We start from the raw sequence: 16,003 nt of genomic DNA, 5'->3' as shown, positions 1-16,003 counted from the left end.
CCCCAGCATACACACATGAAAATCTACATATGTAAGTAAGGATTCTGTTCTGTTTTAAAACATAAGTTCTCAAGAGAATCAAAGGGGCTTGGTAGAAACCACATTATCTTGAGAAAGACAGGATCCTCACAGACATTCTCTATGGAGACAACACTCCTGAAAGTGCAACATACAGGCACACACACAAACACACACACACACACACACACACATACACACACACACACACACACACACTCATATCCACACACAACCATGCAAACCTTCACATTATTATATGGAAGGCTTTGTTTTGAATACCTCCTCTATCTCCTTTCTAATAGACAATTAATGTACAATGTTTGGATACTAAACCCACATTAAACTTAGTGTTTTACATGAACTCCTTATACATTTAGTATGCCTTCTGTGTTTTTGCAAATCTTTCTATTTTAATATTTTTCAAAAATAGGCAGGATTTTGATAAATAGCTCTGTTAAGATATCCTTATAAAGATAACAAGCAATATCCTCTCCGTTGTAGCAGAAAAATCAGCTGAAGCTATACATAAATGGAGTCAGCAGCTTTTAGCGCACATAAGTGTAAATAAAATTCAAATTTAGCATCTATACCAAACATACTGAAGTTAAAAAAAAAAATCTATTGCCTCACATCAATAAATCGTCCAACAAAGGAAAGGAAAAAATAGAGGACTATAATGAAAAAAAAAACCCAGTAAACTTGTTTTTTCTAATATAAATTATATAATCAGTAAGAAAATATTTTTGAATACTAATTTTGTGAGTTGTAAAAATATGACTCTAGTTCTTGACAACACATCTATCCATTAACTATATTTTGCCGAAATTATCCAGTATGTTTTCATTATCAAAGCAAATAATTATATGACATACTTCATGTCCCAGTGGATATCTACTCTTGCTACTCTGTGCTTTGTTACATGTTAATATGAAATTAGATTATATTACTTTTTTGTACTAAAAATATTGTTTGTATGAAATACAAAAATAACTCAGTGTTGCTTTTTAGTATTGTTTGCACTCCATATTTCTCAAACAGTTAATGTTTCAGAAGATAATTTCTGTAATTCACCTTAGTTTTCAGTTTAGCTTTAGGCCACACTCATCAACCCCATCTCTCTCCAGAGACAGTTTATCACTACTTTGCTGAAAGAGTCCCTTGTGTCTGTTTCAAGGTGGAGGTGAAAACATAAAACAGAAAAGCTTCTGGAAAGAATATTTAGACACACCATTTTCTAGCAATGGTGTAAACGTAGAATTTAAAATTATAACATCTTTCTTTCCCAGGAGTTACCAGAAACTAAAGGGGGAAAATAGTATTTGTTGGATTTCATAGTAACCATGGTAAGGACTTTGTTGTTTGGGGGGATTTTGGAAAACAGGAGGTACTGGCTAGTAGGATTACAACTAAGAATTTCAGGTGATGTCCTATCTCAACATTTTCTACTCATAGGTCATGTAGGTTCTCATCTCCCAAAGATGTTGATTCTTGATTCTCATTCATGCTTTATGCCTTTTTTTAACTTTTTAAATTAGATATTCTCCTTATTTACATATGCTTTATGTCTTTTCCTCCTTTATCAACGCAGAGTTTCACCTAGGGAGCAAACCAAATATACAGCTTTATTGTCTCTTAGCTGTAAATATTGCCTCAAAGATTGCGACAATGTGGCTGCCTTCTTCCCTTTTTTTTTCTTTCTTCATTTTGTCTTTTTATTCCCCTCTCTCTTCCCTATCCTCACTCTTCCTCCATCCTCCTGGAGAGTCTTAGCTTCATTCCAAGATATTATAACTTCTGTCTCTGAATTCCTGTTCTGTTTGTCGACTTCCTGTGCCATTTCATCAACCTTTAGATTTACTATTAAATTGTACCTTACAGCCAGAGACACTCCTACTCAATATAAAAAAAATAAATATATAAATAAACAAAGAAGCCTCTTTTGCTTTGAAACTTTTATAGTGTGCACTGACCTTGGGGTTGCCCACTGAGTTCTTTGCTGTTCCCTTGGACCCAAGGATTTCTCACCTTTCTTAAACCACAATTTTAAGAATTATTACCTTGGAGAGTGTGGTTTTTAGCAGTTTCTACCAACAACCAGGACCATATCACCTACCAGACTTCTACTTCAGAAATTTTCTTTTGATTCATCCCATAGTGTGTTTCTGTTAATGTATATAGCTCAATCCTCCCCCCCCCAATTTCAGCTACATATGGTATAAGTTTGTTATGTATGAAAATCACAAAATGTGAACATAGGTGAGACGTGTGAAAAATGGCCCAACATAAGGTAACATTGACAGTTAGTTAAAAACCCAATAAGCATTTGGGTTTGAGCTCCTTGGCTACAACCACTTGGCATTAGAAAACCGTAAGTCTCTGTTCTCTGCTTTAGGTCATTTATTCTTTTTCCATTTTCTAATTATTCATTACCTTAAGTTCTTTACCTGCCTGTTAAAATCTCATCCACATAGAGAAAAATATTATTTAATTCAATAAAGAAACACTATGAACTTTGGACTTTTTGAATTTTGGAGATTTCTGAGTTTGTCCCTTTAGGATTATATAAATGTTGGTTTTGATAGTCCTGATCTACTTGCTAAATTTTAATTCTTCAGAAAGTCAATATAGTCAATATAGTTTAAAACATTTTCTAAAATTGACAAATAATGTTTAAATGTTTGATTTACAAAAAGTAATGAATTCCTTTGTTGAGGTAGTTTTGAGAATAAACTTACATTTTTCATTTTAAGTATTTTTTTACTTCTCAAATATATTTGCTCATATATCATTGCAAAAGACCTGTCATGGCCTTATCTACGTCTACAAATGTACTAACTAGAACTATCAAGTGACTCCTTGATACTAATTACCTATAGTTCCAAGGCAATCACCAGATGCATAGGTGTTTTGTGACAATTAATGTTCACTTTTAAAACACTATAATTTGGTGAAAGACTTAATGTTTCAGCTCGTATATTGATACAAGTTTTGTATGGTGTGATGAAACAAACACATATACCAACACATATAATTAAAATTCATCCTGACTCTCTAATTCATTTCACAATTACAGACCTGGCAGAACAAAAGAAGAAATGAAAAATCGAACATCTGTGAGTGAGTTTATTCTTTTGGGATTGACAAGTGATCCAAAGCTAAACATTTTGATTTTTATATTTTTATTTATCACTTATATTTTGAGCATTACTGGAAATCTGACCATTATTACCCTCACTCTGATAGATTCACACCTCAAGACACCCATGTACTTTTTTCTTCGAAATTTCTCATTCCTAGAAATCTCATTTACCACAGTTTCCATTCCTCGCTTCCTTGTGAGCATTGTGACAGGAGATATGACCATCTCCTATAACTCCTGCATGGCTCAGGTGTTCTTCTTCATACTCTTGGGTTCAACTGAATTTTTCCTTCTGACTGCTATGTCCTATGACCGCTATGTAGCTATCTGTAAGCCCTTGCATTACACCACAATAATGAACAGTAGAGTCTGCATGCAGCTCATTGTGAGCTCTTGGCTGGCTGGATTTCTCATCATCTTTCCACCTGTGATCATGGGCCTTCAACTGGATTTCTGTGACTCCAACATTATTGACCATTTCACCTGTGATTCCTCCCCCATGCTGCTCATCTCTTGCACAGACACAGCCTTCCTGGAGCTCTTGGCATTCTTCCTGGCAGTATTTACTCTCATGGTAACCTTAACATTAGTAATTCTGTCCTATTCCTTCATCCTTAGGACAATTCTAAGAATTCCCTCTGCTGAGCAAAGGAAAAAGGCCTTTTCTACATGTTCATCACACATGATTGTTGTGTCCATTTCCTATGGAAGCTGTATATTCATGTATGTAAAAACTTCAGCAAAGGAAGGAGTGGCTTTGACTAAGGGTATAGCAGTGCTCAACACCTCTGTTGCCCCAATGCTGAATCCTTTTATTTACTCCCTTAGAAACAAACAAGTAAAAGAATCCTTCAGGAATTTGATCAAAAAATGTATTTCAAATAAAATTTAATGATAAAGAAATTCACTGCTTCGTTGTTTATAAAGAACATTGTATGCAATGCGAAATTTGCATTATTTCATTTCCCATCCACTGCTGTATTCAATTTAGCTGAATATTTTCATATTTGTATTTCAGTTAAAATTTTCCGAGTTGATGTCAAAACTTATTTGATGTCACCAAAATGAGAATGACATTTTAAAAGAATTAATTTATTTTCAAAGTATTTATTTATTGAGTAACAATCAGAAGCTAATCAAAGAGCAACAAACAACTCTGAAAAATTATTTTCTACTGTATAGGCACTTTTAAATTGAGCTCGTCTGTGAGTCAATATCCCCCACCTCTGCTCTGTGGGTACTTCTTGCTGTATTTCCTAAGGTATATTCATATTAAATAGAGGCCTGTGCAGTGCAGTGAATGTGTCGGTGTATGTCTTTGTTGTGTGTTCTATCCCTTATTATAATGATGCATGGAAATTAGTTGTTTTTAAGTGTCAATTCCTAAAAGTTCCTGTCAAAATTACTATGTTACTTCCATTAGATTCCTAAACCCTGACCATTAAGCATACTGAATATTTTTTGTTGATTTGTTAATGCTTAACTTGAGCTCACTTAAAGTTTCCTTGGAAAGAGACTCTAGCCATGTGTTCCCTGATCTATAGATTTCTCTGATGGTGAAAGGAATAGTTATTCTATGTCCCAGGTAGTTCTCAAATTTTCTGGCATACTCATAAGAACTTGAGTTGTAGCAGAGGATGGCCTAGTCGGCCATCAACAGGAGGACAGGCTCTTGGTCTTGAGAAGATCATATGCCCCAGTACAGGGTAATGCCAGGCCCAGGAAGCAGGAGTGGGTGGGTTTGGCGAGCAGGGCAGGGGGAAGGTATAGGGGACTTTTGAGATAGCATTTGAAATGTAAATGAAGAAAATATCTAATTAAAAAAGTTACTATGATGTGGGAAAAAAAGAACTTGAGTTGTTTTCCAATATTTCTATTGTTTAATCTTTTTTCAAGTATTGCCTTTTTGTAGACTTTGGAGTATTTGGGGCTAAGAATGTTTGCTAAATACACTGATATGCACTGTATGTGGGTGGGTAGGGGAGCAGGTCCGGGGGAGGGTATAGGGAGCTTTCAGGATAGCATTTGAAATTTGAAATGTATATAAAGAAAATATCTAATAAAAAAATTGAAAGAAAAAAAAAAGAAAGAAAGAAAAGGGGGAAGCTTGTTAGGAGATTGTGTACATATGTGTGTGTCTAAAACTAAGCTGCTCAGTTTGTATAACATTACTCGTATGCATACATTTCCAAGGTAAACTAGAGAAAATTAACCTTAAATTGCTAATAATCAGTAAGTGAGAATAAGTATAAATCTCTCCAGGTAAATACCTGGAGAGATGTATTAAATGTCAATTAAAGTGCAATAAAGTAAGAGACCCACACCTATTTTCATAGTAAAAACTTAGCTGCTTTCCCTCATTGGCTTGTTTCTAGATCTTTTGTAAAATTAGATTCTAGAGTTTAGAATACTGATTCAGAGCCAGGCATAGTGGCATTAACCTTTTTCCCTCAAAGTAGTAATTGAGAGGATAATTTCTCAGCAAGCATATGTCCATCATCAGGCTTTTTCTTTGCTTCATAGGAAACCTAATGTCACAGATGGCATATTCTACATTCCCACAATACAAAATGCCTCCCAAGAGAACTAGAGTAGAAGACTGCCAAAATTAATTAGTCAGACACAGACTTGATCTTCTATCTCTGGGGATATGTATGCTGTTTCCCTTTCACAAATTCCTCTTGAATTATATTCCAAAACAGGCAGAATGTATCTGAGGCTTTCAAGGAGTATCTTGGAAAGCTTGTTAACTAATCAATATCAGAAAAATCACAATATATACAGCATTTAAATAACACAACAACAACTTTGGAAGTATGATAACTCATTTTTCCATCCTTACTAATTGGAGTTTAGATTAGGAAGATACATTGTAACAAGAAAGAACCTTAAAATGCTTAAATTGTTATAATTAAGTTACTTTATAAAAGTGACAGCCTGATAAAAGGGATAAAAGTAATATAATACTTCTCACCTGAAACAAAACATTTTCTTTATTACAAATAATCAGCAAAATAAGTGGGGATTATGCCTGGAAAAAGATAAAGCTGAGTATCTATGTAATTCCATCTACACTGGTGCTTATTTTTCTAAATCAAGAACTGAACTTGTTTTATTATGCCATGGATACATTTTGTCAATTCCTTTCTCAGTGTTTCTGCCTAGATAGTTCTTAATTGGTCAGAGCATAGTTCAAATATATATGCCATCAGCTTTATAAGAGACTATATTTTTTCATTACTAACATTAAAAAAAACCTTTAGAACACAAAAGTAATAATTTCCATAGAGTGCCATCAAAAATATATGACAGATAACTTTCAAAGTGGGAATAAAGTATGATTGAATTTATAAAATACAGGTTGATTATTTCCAGCTCTAACAACTTTGGCTACAAGCTTGCAAGTCAAATGCACAGCTATAATAGCAATAAAGTATACAATCATCTTACAGTTGCCTCCTGCTTTTGTCATCGATTCTCCCCCAGTGATCATCTACCTCCGAGTAAAATTCTGTTACTGGAATATGCACCAATACTTCACCCATGACTTCGCTTCCATGCTGCAGATTGCTCGCTCAGACACAAAGATTTGAAAGCTGATGGCCTTTTCTTAGCAGTATTCATTCTCATAGTAAATTTGGACATGGCAATCCTCTCCTACACACTCATCCTTAAAACAATTTTGAAGATGCCCTCTGCAAAGCAAAGGAAAAAGGACTTTTCCACTTGTTTCTTTCACATGGTTGTGATTTTCTTGCTTATAGAAGTTGCATTTTTATATGTGTAGAAACATCTGCAAAATAAAGTGTAGCTCTGTTGCTACAGAAGTTAAAGCAGCAGAGGCTCAAACTTTGAGGACAGTGGTCCTGCTTTCTGGACCCTATTAACGTGTAAATAATGGCAAAGACTGAAAGTCCTGAGACTGTGGCCAGATGACTCTAGAACTCTGTCTCCAGAGTTATGTTCTGCCATGTGCAGTTGACTGCTGCCACTGAAATATGTTGGCCCATATCCAACATGTCATTTCATTTCTGTAGCCTTCTCCCTAGTGCAGAGTGGTTCACTACAGGGTAGGATCCGAAAGGAAGGAGATCAGCAGGGGGAGCTAGGGTTACCATTTATTCACCTGCTCCAGGGCAGACCTCAGCTCTCTGTCTGCCTCCCTCACTCTCCAGTGTTCTGAGAACACTCCATGGAAAGGATGTTAGCCATTCAACAGGGCACAATCAGAGAGCCTCTATGAGTGAGAATCTGCTTAGCCTAGAGACCACACAGAACAGGGTGATTGGCACACACATAAGGGTCACTTTTAAAGTGAATGCAACTAAAACAGACCACTGTGTTTTGACAAACTTAGGCTTACCACCAGCCTGAATGTTAATAAAAGGAAAGGGTAATAAAAATTAAAAAGCAACTTTCAGTGCTCTAGTCTGTCTATCTGAAAGATTTTAATATTGGAGGAGGGGAGAAACTATTCTTTTGGACTCAGGCTGGGGATTGTTTTTGTTTTACTGTTTTTCTTATTGTTTTACTTATTTTAGTATTACTGTCACTTCATTTTTTCAATGCTTTTAGAAGTTTTAAAAATTTCTTCTCTTATGTTTTTCTAGTTATTTTAACTTTTATTTTGTACAAATACTCATATCCCACAAGAGGATTTTGCAAATTGTATCTTGAGTATTCTAAGTTTCTAGGCTAATATTCACTTATCAGTGAGTGCATATCGAGTGGGTTCTTTTGTGATAGGGTTGCCTCACTAAGGATGATATTCTCCAGATACATCCATTTGCCCAAGAATTTCATAAATTCATTGTTTTTAATAGCTGAGTAGTACTCCATTGTGTATCACACTTTCTGTATCCATTCCTCTGTTGAGGGACATCTGAGTTCTTTCCAGCTTCTGGCTATTATAAATAAGGCTGCTATGAACATAGTGAAGCATGTGTCCTTATTACCAGTTGGAACATCTTCTGGGAATATGCCCAGGAGAGGTATTGCTGGATCTTCCGGTAGTACTATGTCCAATTTTCTGATGAACCACCAGACTGATTTCCAGAGTGGTTATACAAGCTTGCAATCCCACCAGCAATGGAGGAATGTTCCTCTAGCTGCATATGTAGCAGAAGCATTGGGAAGAGAGGCCCTTTGGTCTTGCAAACTTTATATGCCTCAGTACAGGGGAATGCCAGGGCCAAGAAGTGGGAGTGGGTGGGTAGAGGAGCAGGGCAGGGGAAGGGTACAGGGAACTTTCGGGATAAATAAAGAAAATATCTAATAAAATAAAAGGATTTTCCCTCCTTATATTCTTTTTTTTCCATATTTTTTCCTCTAGCCCCTTGTTTAATTTCATTCATTTATTGTTATTACTTTTACTTCAAATTTCTTTTAGTGCAACAGCTGTTTCTACATTGTTCTTGCCTCTTCTCATAAAATTATAGATGAGATCGTTGATGATTTTAATTAATGTTGATTGTATTTTTATATGGTTTGATATGCATGCTGCTTTTCCTCTCTGAGAAGTACTTCAGAATGAACTCTCAAATAAGACTAATTCTTTCCTCAAATAAAGCCAAAGAAGAAACATATTCTTGTAGCTGCATAAATCACAAAACAGAAATTAAGAAACATGAAAATGCAAAATAAACAAAGATAATGAGACCATGGATTTGAAAGAAAGGAAGAAGGTCCAGGGGAAGCATTGGAGGAAAGAAGGGGAAGGGAGAATTATGTATATTATTATAATACTATATTCTCAAAAATAAAATAACATGATATGCACCCACTAATAAGTGGATATTAACCCAGAAACTTAGAATACCCAAGATACAATTTGCAAAACACATGAAACTCAAGACGAAGGAATAGCAAAGTGTGGATACTTCATCCCTCCTTATGATAGGGAACAAAATACCCATGTAAGGAGTTACAGAGACAAAGCTTTGAGATGAGACAGAAGGAAGGGCCATGCAGAGACTGCCCCATTTGGGGATCCATACCATAAATAAACACAGACACAATTGCATATGCCAGCAAGATTTTGCCAACAGGACCCAGATATAGCGGACTCTAGTGAGGCTATGCCAGTGCCTGGCAAATACAGAAGTGGAGGCTCAGAGTCATCTATTGGATGGAACACATGGCCCCCAATGGAGGAGCTATAGAAAGTACCCAAGGATCTGAAGGGGTCTGTAACCCTTTAGGAGGAACAGCAATATGAACTAACCAGTACCACCTGAGCTCGTGTCTCTAGCTGCATATGTGGCAGAAGATGGCCTAATCGGTCATTATTTTGAGGAGAGGCCCTTGGTCTTGCAAAGATTATATTCCCCAATACAGGGGAATAATAGGGACAGGAAGCAGAAGTGGGTATGTTGGAGAGCAGGGTAGAGGGGAGGGTATAAGGGACTTTTGGGATAGCTTTTGAATTGTAAATGAAGAAAATATCTAATAAAATATTGTTAAAGTATAAAATAAAATAACATAAATTTTAAGGTAGAACGAGAGAGAACCTAAGATGAATCAACTTTTTTTAACTTAACATCAGATGTCCCATCATGTTTTTATCTATGATAAAAATCTATGTTTTTATCACGTAGTCACTAATTGTAACCTACTTTCAAAAGAATACTCTACTAACTTTTCCCTTTATGTCCAGTCTGGAAAACCAGACTATGGGATTATACCGCCCACATTTGGTGTAGGTTGTCCTTCCTCAGTTAAATTTCTATGGAAATACACTTGAATATTACTGTAAGCTTTTTCTGAGTATTTCCAAATCCAGACTTATTGACAATAAAGATTAGCCTTCTCTACATCCTACCAAACTGTGAGCTAACATTCATGGATCAGTGAACCTCAAGCAATCTCTACCAGACAAAGCAAACTCTGAGTTAAGCCATCAAAGTTCTACACAAAAGATGGTATTCTCTTCACTGCTTCTCAAGCCACATCGTTTTCTTTTCTTTACCTTTTTCTTTTTAGTGTTTTGGTTTTGGGGTTTTTTTTTTTTTGATGGTTTGTTTGTTTCTTTGTTTGTTTCTTATTTTTCTTTTCTTTTTTTTTTTTCCATTTTTTATTAGGTATTTAACTCATTTACATTTCCAATGCTATACCAAAAGTCCCCCATATCCACCCACCCCCACTCCCCTGCCCACCCACTCCCCCTTTTTGGCCCTGGTATTCCCCTGTACTGGGGCATATAAAGTTTGCAAGTCCAATGGGCCTCTCTTTCCAGTGATGGCCGACTAGGCCATCTTTTGATATATATGCAGCTAGAGTCAAGAGCTCCGGGGTACTGGTTAGCTCATAATGTTGTTTTTCTTTTCTTAATTGAAAATGTTTTTTTTTTCATACAGTATGTTCTGATTACAGTTTCTCCTCCAGCAACTCCTTCCAGATTGTCCCCATTTTCAAACTCACCTTAATCCACATAATTTCTTTCTATATCTCATGATCCATCCCTCCAAGTTCAAGAAACCAAGTAGAAAAGGGGAAGGATAAAATTGAAGTAGACAGAGGGGACGGAGGTCACAGAATATGCCCACTAGATACACTAAGCAGAGCTCACAGCAGCCTACAGAGAGTGAAGTTGCAAATCTAGGGTCTGCATGAGTATTCACCTGCTCCTGAGACTCTTTTCCTATTGGCATGTTTTTCTCTGCTTTGATGTAAAGGTTTTTACCTGGTCTTATTGTATAATTTTGTCTAGTTTGGCTGGCATCTCTTGGACATATGCTCTTTTCTGAAGAAGAAACCAAGGGGGAGTGGATCTAGGAGGATAGGGGAAGTGAAAAGGAGCTGGGAAGAGTAGAAGAGAAAACTGGTCATGGTGTATTGTACGAGAGAAGAATCTATTTTCATAAAAATTAAACAGGCACATAATAAAATAATGTTATAAAATCAGAATAGGATAAAGAAAAGAAATGGGAGAGGGAGAGAGAGGAGAGAGGAGAGAGAGAGAATTGTTCAGAAAAAGCATTCTGAGTGGAAAAAACTCCAAAAATTTCATTAAGATTATTTTGTAATAGCCACCCACTGCTGGGCATAGGGCTTGCCCTTATATGTTATTTGTACAACTAGTAAGACTCCATTGGAGAAATCTATTTTTTCCTTGGCAGAAAGTTATCAATTAGAGATTATTTCTGGGTTACAGATAAGGCTTAATTCTGCTTCTCCCCTCACCTTCAGGGTCCCATCTGGAATAGATCTATGCATAGTGCCAAGTCTCTGCAATTTAATATGTGCATCAGTACTGTTGTATCTTGAAAGACTTGTTTTCTATTATGTCTTCTATTCCCATTGGCTCTTATAATCTTTCTGCCTCCTCTTACGAGGAGTTCTCTAAACCTGAGAAGAAGGATTTGATAGGATATCTCATTTAAGGCTGAATATTCCAAGATCTCTGTCTATACATTGTCCAATTCTGGGTCTCTTTATTTGTTCCCACATAATGTAGAAGGAAGAGACTCTGATAACTGTGCAAGACACTTATCTGAGTATAGCAGAATGTTATTAGGAGTCATTTTGATATGTTCCTATAACAGAACAGCAACAATTGGATTTCTTCTAATTCGATGTAGTATCAGGTTCTTGACCACCTTGAGCAGAGTCAAGCCTGGCTTCCATCTCAAGGAGTGGGTCTTAATTACAATCAGACAGTGAGTGTTTACTCCCACTGCTTTATGTCACTATTTCACCAGCATTTTTCAGGCAGGTTGTAGAGCTTATAGCTGAGTTTGCATTCACCTTTCTCATCTGGTAGAATGCAAAGTACATACCAGTACAGTAAACACTAATGCATAGGTGTGAAAATTCTAGGTAGCACTGCATGGTATTGGGGATACAATCAGACAATAGTCTATATTCTGTTCTATAGGCTTAAGAAAATTTTTCTTCCATTATCCAGGTGTAAAATCAAAGGAAGAAAGAACATTAGCATGGCAGGAATATGAGAGTAAAGACTACTTATTGAAAGAATGCCCTTGTAACTATTGAAATTTTTCAAGCATCATATTATATACACCTCTTCTCTCAAACAAACGCAGAGTACTTCTGAGAATGGCTGTCCAGATTATTTTCCTTGAATCTGGGTTTTTCTGTGTAGCCTGAAGTCAATATATGGCCCAGATTGGATTCAAACTTGTGACCCAACTACCTGAGTTGTCATTGTCAGCTATGCAGTTGTATTAATCATATAACACTAAGGTCATGAAAGTGAGCTCAGATTACATGTCATCTACTGATTCATCATCAGGTATTAGTGGTCTGACAAATAGAAAATAGAGATCTGCTTCTTAAAAATACAGTAGTTATCTTTTAAAAGGTACAGATTTACTATGAATACTTTTCCTTTCTTCAATTCTCCTGTGATTGGGAACTTTCCAGAGGCTCAAAATACCAATTCAGCTACTTCCACTCTACTGCTTTCAGATCCCAGGATAGATATAAAATCCAGTAGAAGAGTTTCTTCACTGATGCCTGAACAACCCAAAAGCTGAATTTGCTATGGGACCATTATAAAATCACTTTTATGTATTTAGACATAAATCTGAAAACCTAAACACTCTAAATCCCTACTGTTTCTTTCTTCAATCTGTTCAGAGCCAAAATGAACAGCAGCTAAAGACACTGTCATTGAGTTCCTTATTTCTATAACACTGTGCTAAGAAGCCACCAATAGCATGCCCTCTTACAGCTAACATTAAAGGCTATCAGCTTCTAAAACTTCCAGTGATATCTGGCTCTCAACATTTTTAAACCCAAAGTCTTCTGATGGTAGAACCTAATATCCCACCTGACAACATTTCTAGAATGGAACATTATATCAGTGTATCAGCTAAAATTTGGTTTCAAATAAAAAAGTTCTTCCATAGCTCGTTTAAGCATAAATGTATTCAATTCATAAAATTAAATGCTTATAGCACAAAATTAGAGTAAGGACTAGAAGGATACATTCTTGGCAGAGTCTCTAGTCTCACCAGCACTACAGAGAAGGCTTGACAATTAACATTTCACCACTGCCAAGATTAAGAGAATAGAGCAACTATACATCAGAAAGAAGATTAATATACAGAATATATAAATAACTCAAAAGAAGAAAAAAATCACTAAGACATGTCTCAAAGGTACCCATTATTCATAGCAATTAGGAAAAACAACTTCAAGATTTCATCTCACTCCCATCAGAATGGCACAGATCAACAAAACAACCAACAACAAACACTGATGTGAGTGTAGAAAAAAGGAAACCCTTACATTGCAAACTACTGCAATCATCTTTAAAAAAGAAAAATCAATGTGGAGAACTCTCAAAGAGCTAAAAATAAATCTCCCCTAAGACCCAAGATATCACTCCTTGGCATATGCCAAATGTCTCATACCTAAAAATGCATCTGTCACATTTCATAGCTATACTACTTCTGGATATATGAGAAGAAAAAAAAAAAAGGACTCAGCATCACACTACTCAGATACTTGATCACTCATGCTCATTGCTGCTCTATACCCCATAGCTAGGAAATGCTAAATTACCTTTGCCTGACGAAATATGATGGAATTGTGGCATACATACACTATGAAATGCTATTCAGCTATAAATAAATATTAAACAGTGAACATTGGAGGTAAATTGGTAGAATCCAAAAGAATTGTATTGAGTGAGGTAAACCAGACCCAGAAAGATAAATGTTGCATCTCCTCTTTCACTGGAGACCTCTATATCCAAATCTTGAGATGTGGGTACATATCCTGGAGCTACTGTAGAAACCAGTAGGATTCTTTGCCAGGGTAGAGTTTATTGGGAAGCAACATAGAGGGGCATAGCAAAGTTAAAAGTAGTCTGACTGGAAGCTGGAAAGGGTGGTTTTGCTTCCTAGGGAGGAATAAGGGAGAAAAATACACAGGAATGAGGCAGGATGGTAAAATAACAGTAAGAACATCATGAAAGCTCATAAGAATTATCTACTATCAATTATCTATTGGAAATTAGTATTTATAATTCAGTGTATAAATATACTTGTATAATTTAATGTATTTTTCTCATCTAAGTCGATGACACTCTCTTCAAGAGCCAAAGATCACCTCAGGAAAACTGCAACACTAAATATGAGAAGCCTTCTTTCAAGTCATTAGTCAGAGTTGACCGAAAGACAACCAAAAAAAAAAAAAAAATCTGCAGACTCCTACTCTTGCCCTTAGTTTCCCCACAGAGATAGTTTAAGTACCTTTGTGAAAGATACCATGCACTTCAGAGAGGGGGCCCAGTGATCCCTCAGGTATAACTGACCTGTTATATAGTCTACTCCCTGAGGACTATCTTTTACAGTACCAAATGGTGCCATGTAAGATTCTAAAGGCAAGAGACAATCATTAGGCCTACCCTGCTATGATGCCTATAAACCACAAGTACCAGCATGGCACAAAAAGCCTAAGGGAGCAGGAGTGGCGCTCATACCTTCTCATTGGACTTAAGACTGCTCGACAAGAGGAAACCAATAGGAACTATTCAGAGCTAGTGTAACCATGCGTCTTTGAGGAGTACCTACAAACCTGATTTACTAAACCACTATAACCTGTAACAACCAGCTAAACATTTTTCCTTAAACTCACAAATAAGAGCAGTCCTCCTACCTTATCAAGGAAATTTCTTTTTGCAACAGATGGATACCATTACAGAAAACTACAATGAATCATAGTGCATAGTTGTAGATCCCTGCACCAATAGATACATCTACAAAACACTCCTATGTTAAGGCTCAGGGAACACATGGAAAGGGGGGGTGTGTAAAAAGATGTTAAGAATCAGAGTATCAGAGAGTTTGCTGTGAAACTATGTCTCCTAGTAATGTCAGATGTACACCCATAAAGCCTTAACAAATGTCTGCCGAAACATGAACTGAACGAAGACAATAAGACATGTGAGAGGGATGTGGAAAGATCATGAGGTTCAACCGTACATGCACACACACACACACACACACACACACACACAAATACAGGCAAATAGGAATGCTGAAAATGAGAGAAATAGTCTTCCCTAGGGAAGAGCACACCAATTGATTATCCAATGGTCATCCCTGAAAACATATATACAAGTAATATACAGACTAAGGAGGTTATATTTAGGAATATATTTGTTTATAGTTTTTAAATGGCTTTGATTTAAAAGAGAACAAGAAAGGTATATGAGGAAGTCTGGAGGGATTAAAGAGAAAGGGAGAATGATTTAAATCTATTAAAATATCAAAACAGAAAAGAAAAAATTAAAAAAGACACTATTTCTATCACCATCTCCAAATCCATGTCACTGCTCTCTTTACACATGCCTAGAAAATCATACATACCACAACGTGTATTTTCACCCCACATGCTGGCAGCTCTGTGACCAGAAAAATCAGAGCTAAATTTATGGAGGGAAAGAGCGTAAGGAAGAGAAGCCTCTGCCTTGCATCTGCCCTCCATCATTCCTGTGGGAACTTCAGTACTGCAGAGGCATGTCATATGCAGAAAATGAGCTAAAAGCCAGCTTGGAAAATGTAAATTTTAGCTTTCTAAACTCCAGAAGATATAAAAGCAGGTATGCAGTATGAGTTGAAATAGAATTAAATGAGAAATCTGCAATTTATGCCAAAACAATCCATGTACTAGTCTTTTCAACACCAAAATAATCACTATAAATAAAGAAAAACCTGTTTCTTGTAGCACAAAAGGCTGCACTAAGCACACAAATAAAAAGCAAATATGATCATCAATTGGAGATGTGTGAAAATAAGATTATAGAATAAAGTATTCATGGTGTGTTCAAGGTCTTTTTATTTTTTTATTGACTATTATTTTTTTATTTAC

General features: G+C 36.2%; 1 protein-coding gene and 1 pseudogene across 1 annotated transcript; both read left to right on the top strand.

The window, feature by feature from the left end:
- Positions 1-3,116: 3,116 nt before the first annotated feature.
- On the top strand, positions 3,117-4,052 carry Olfr798 (olfactory receptor 798). Its single transcript, NM_146556.2, has one exon. It carries the CDS (start codon positions 3,117-3,119, stop codon positions 4,050-4,052), a length of 936 nt encoding a protein of 311 aa, NP_666767.2.
- Olfr797-ps1 (olfactory receptor 797, pseudogene 1) lies at positions 6,151-7,102 on the top strand (annotated as a pseudogene).

Source organism: Mus musculus, chromosome 10, assembly GCF_000001635.26.
Source record: "Mus musculus strain C57BL/6J chromosome 10, GRCm38.p6 C57BL/6J".
Taxonomy (NCBI): domain Eukaryota; kingdom Metazoa; phylum Chordata; class Mammalia; order Rodentia; family Muridae; genus Mus; species Mus musculus.
This window is presented reverse-complemented; position numbering and strand designations above follow the sequence as displayed.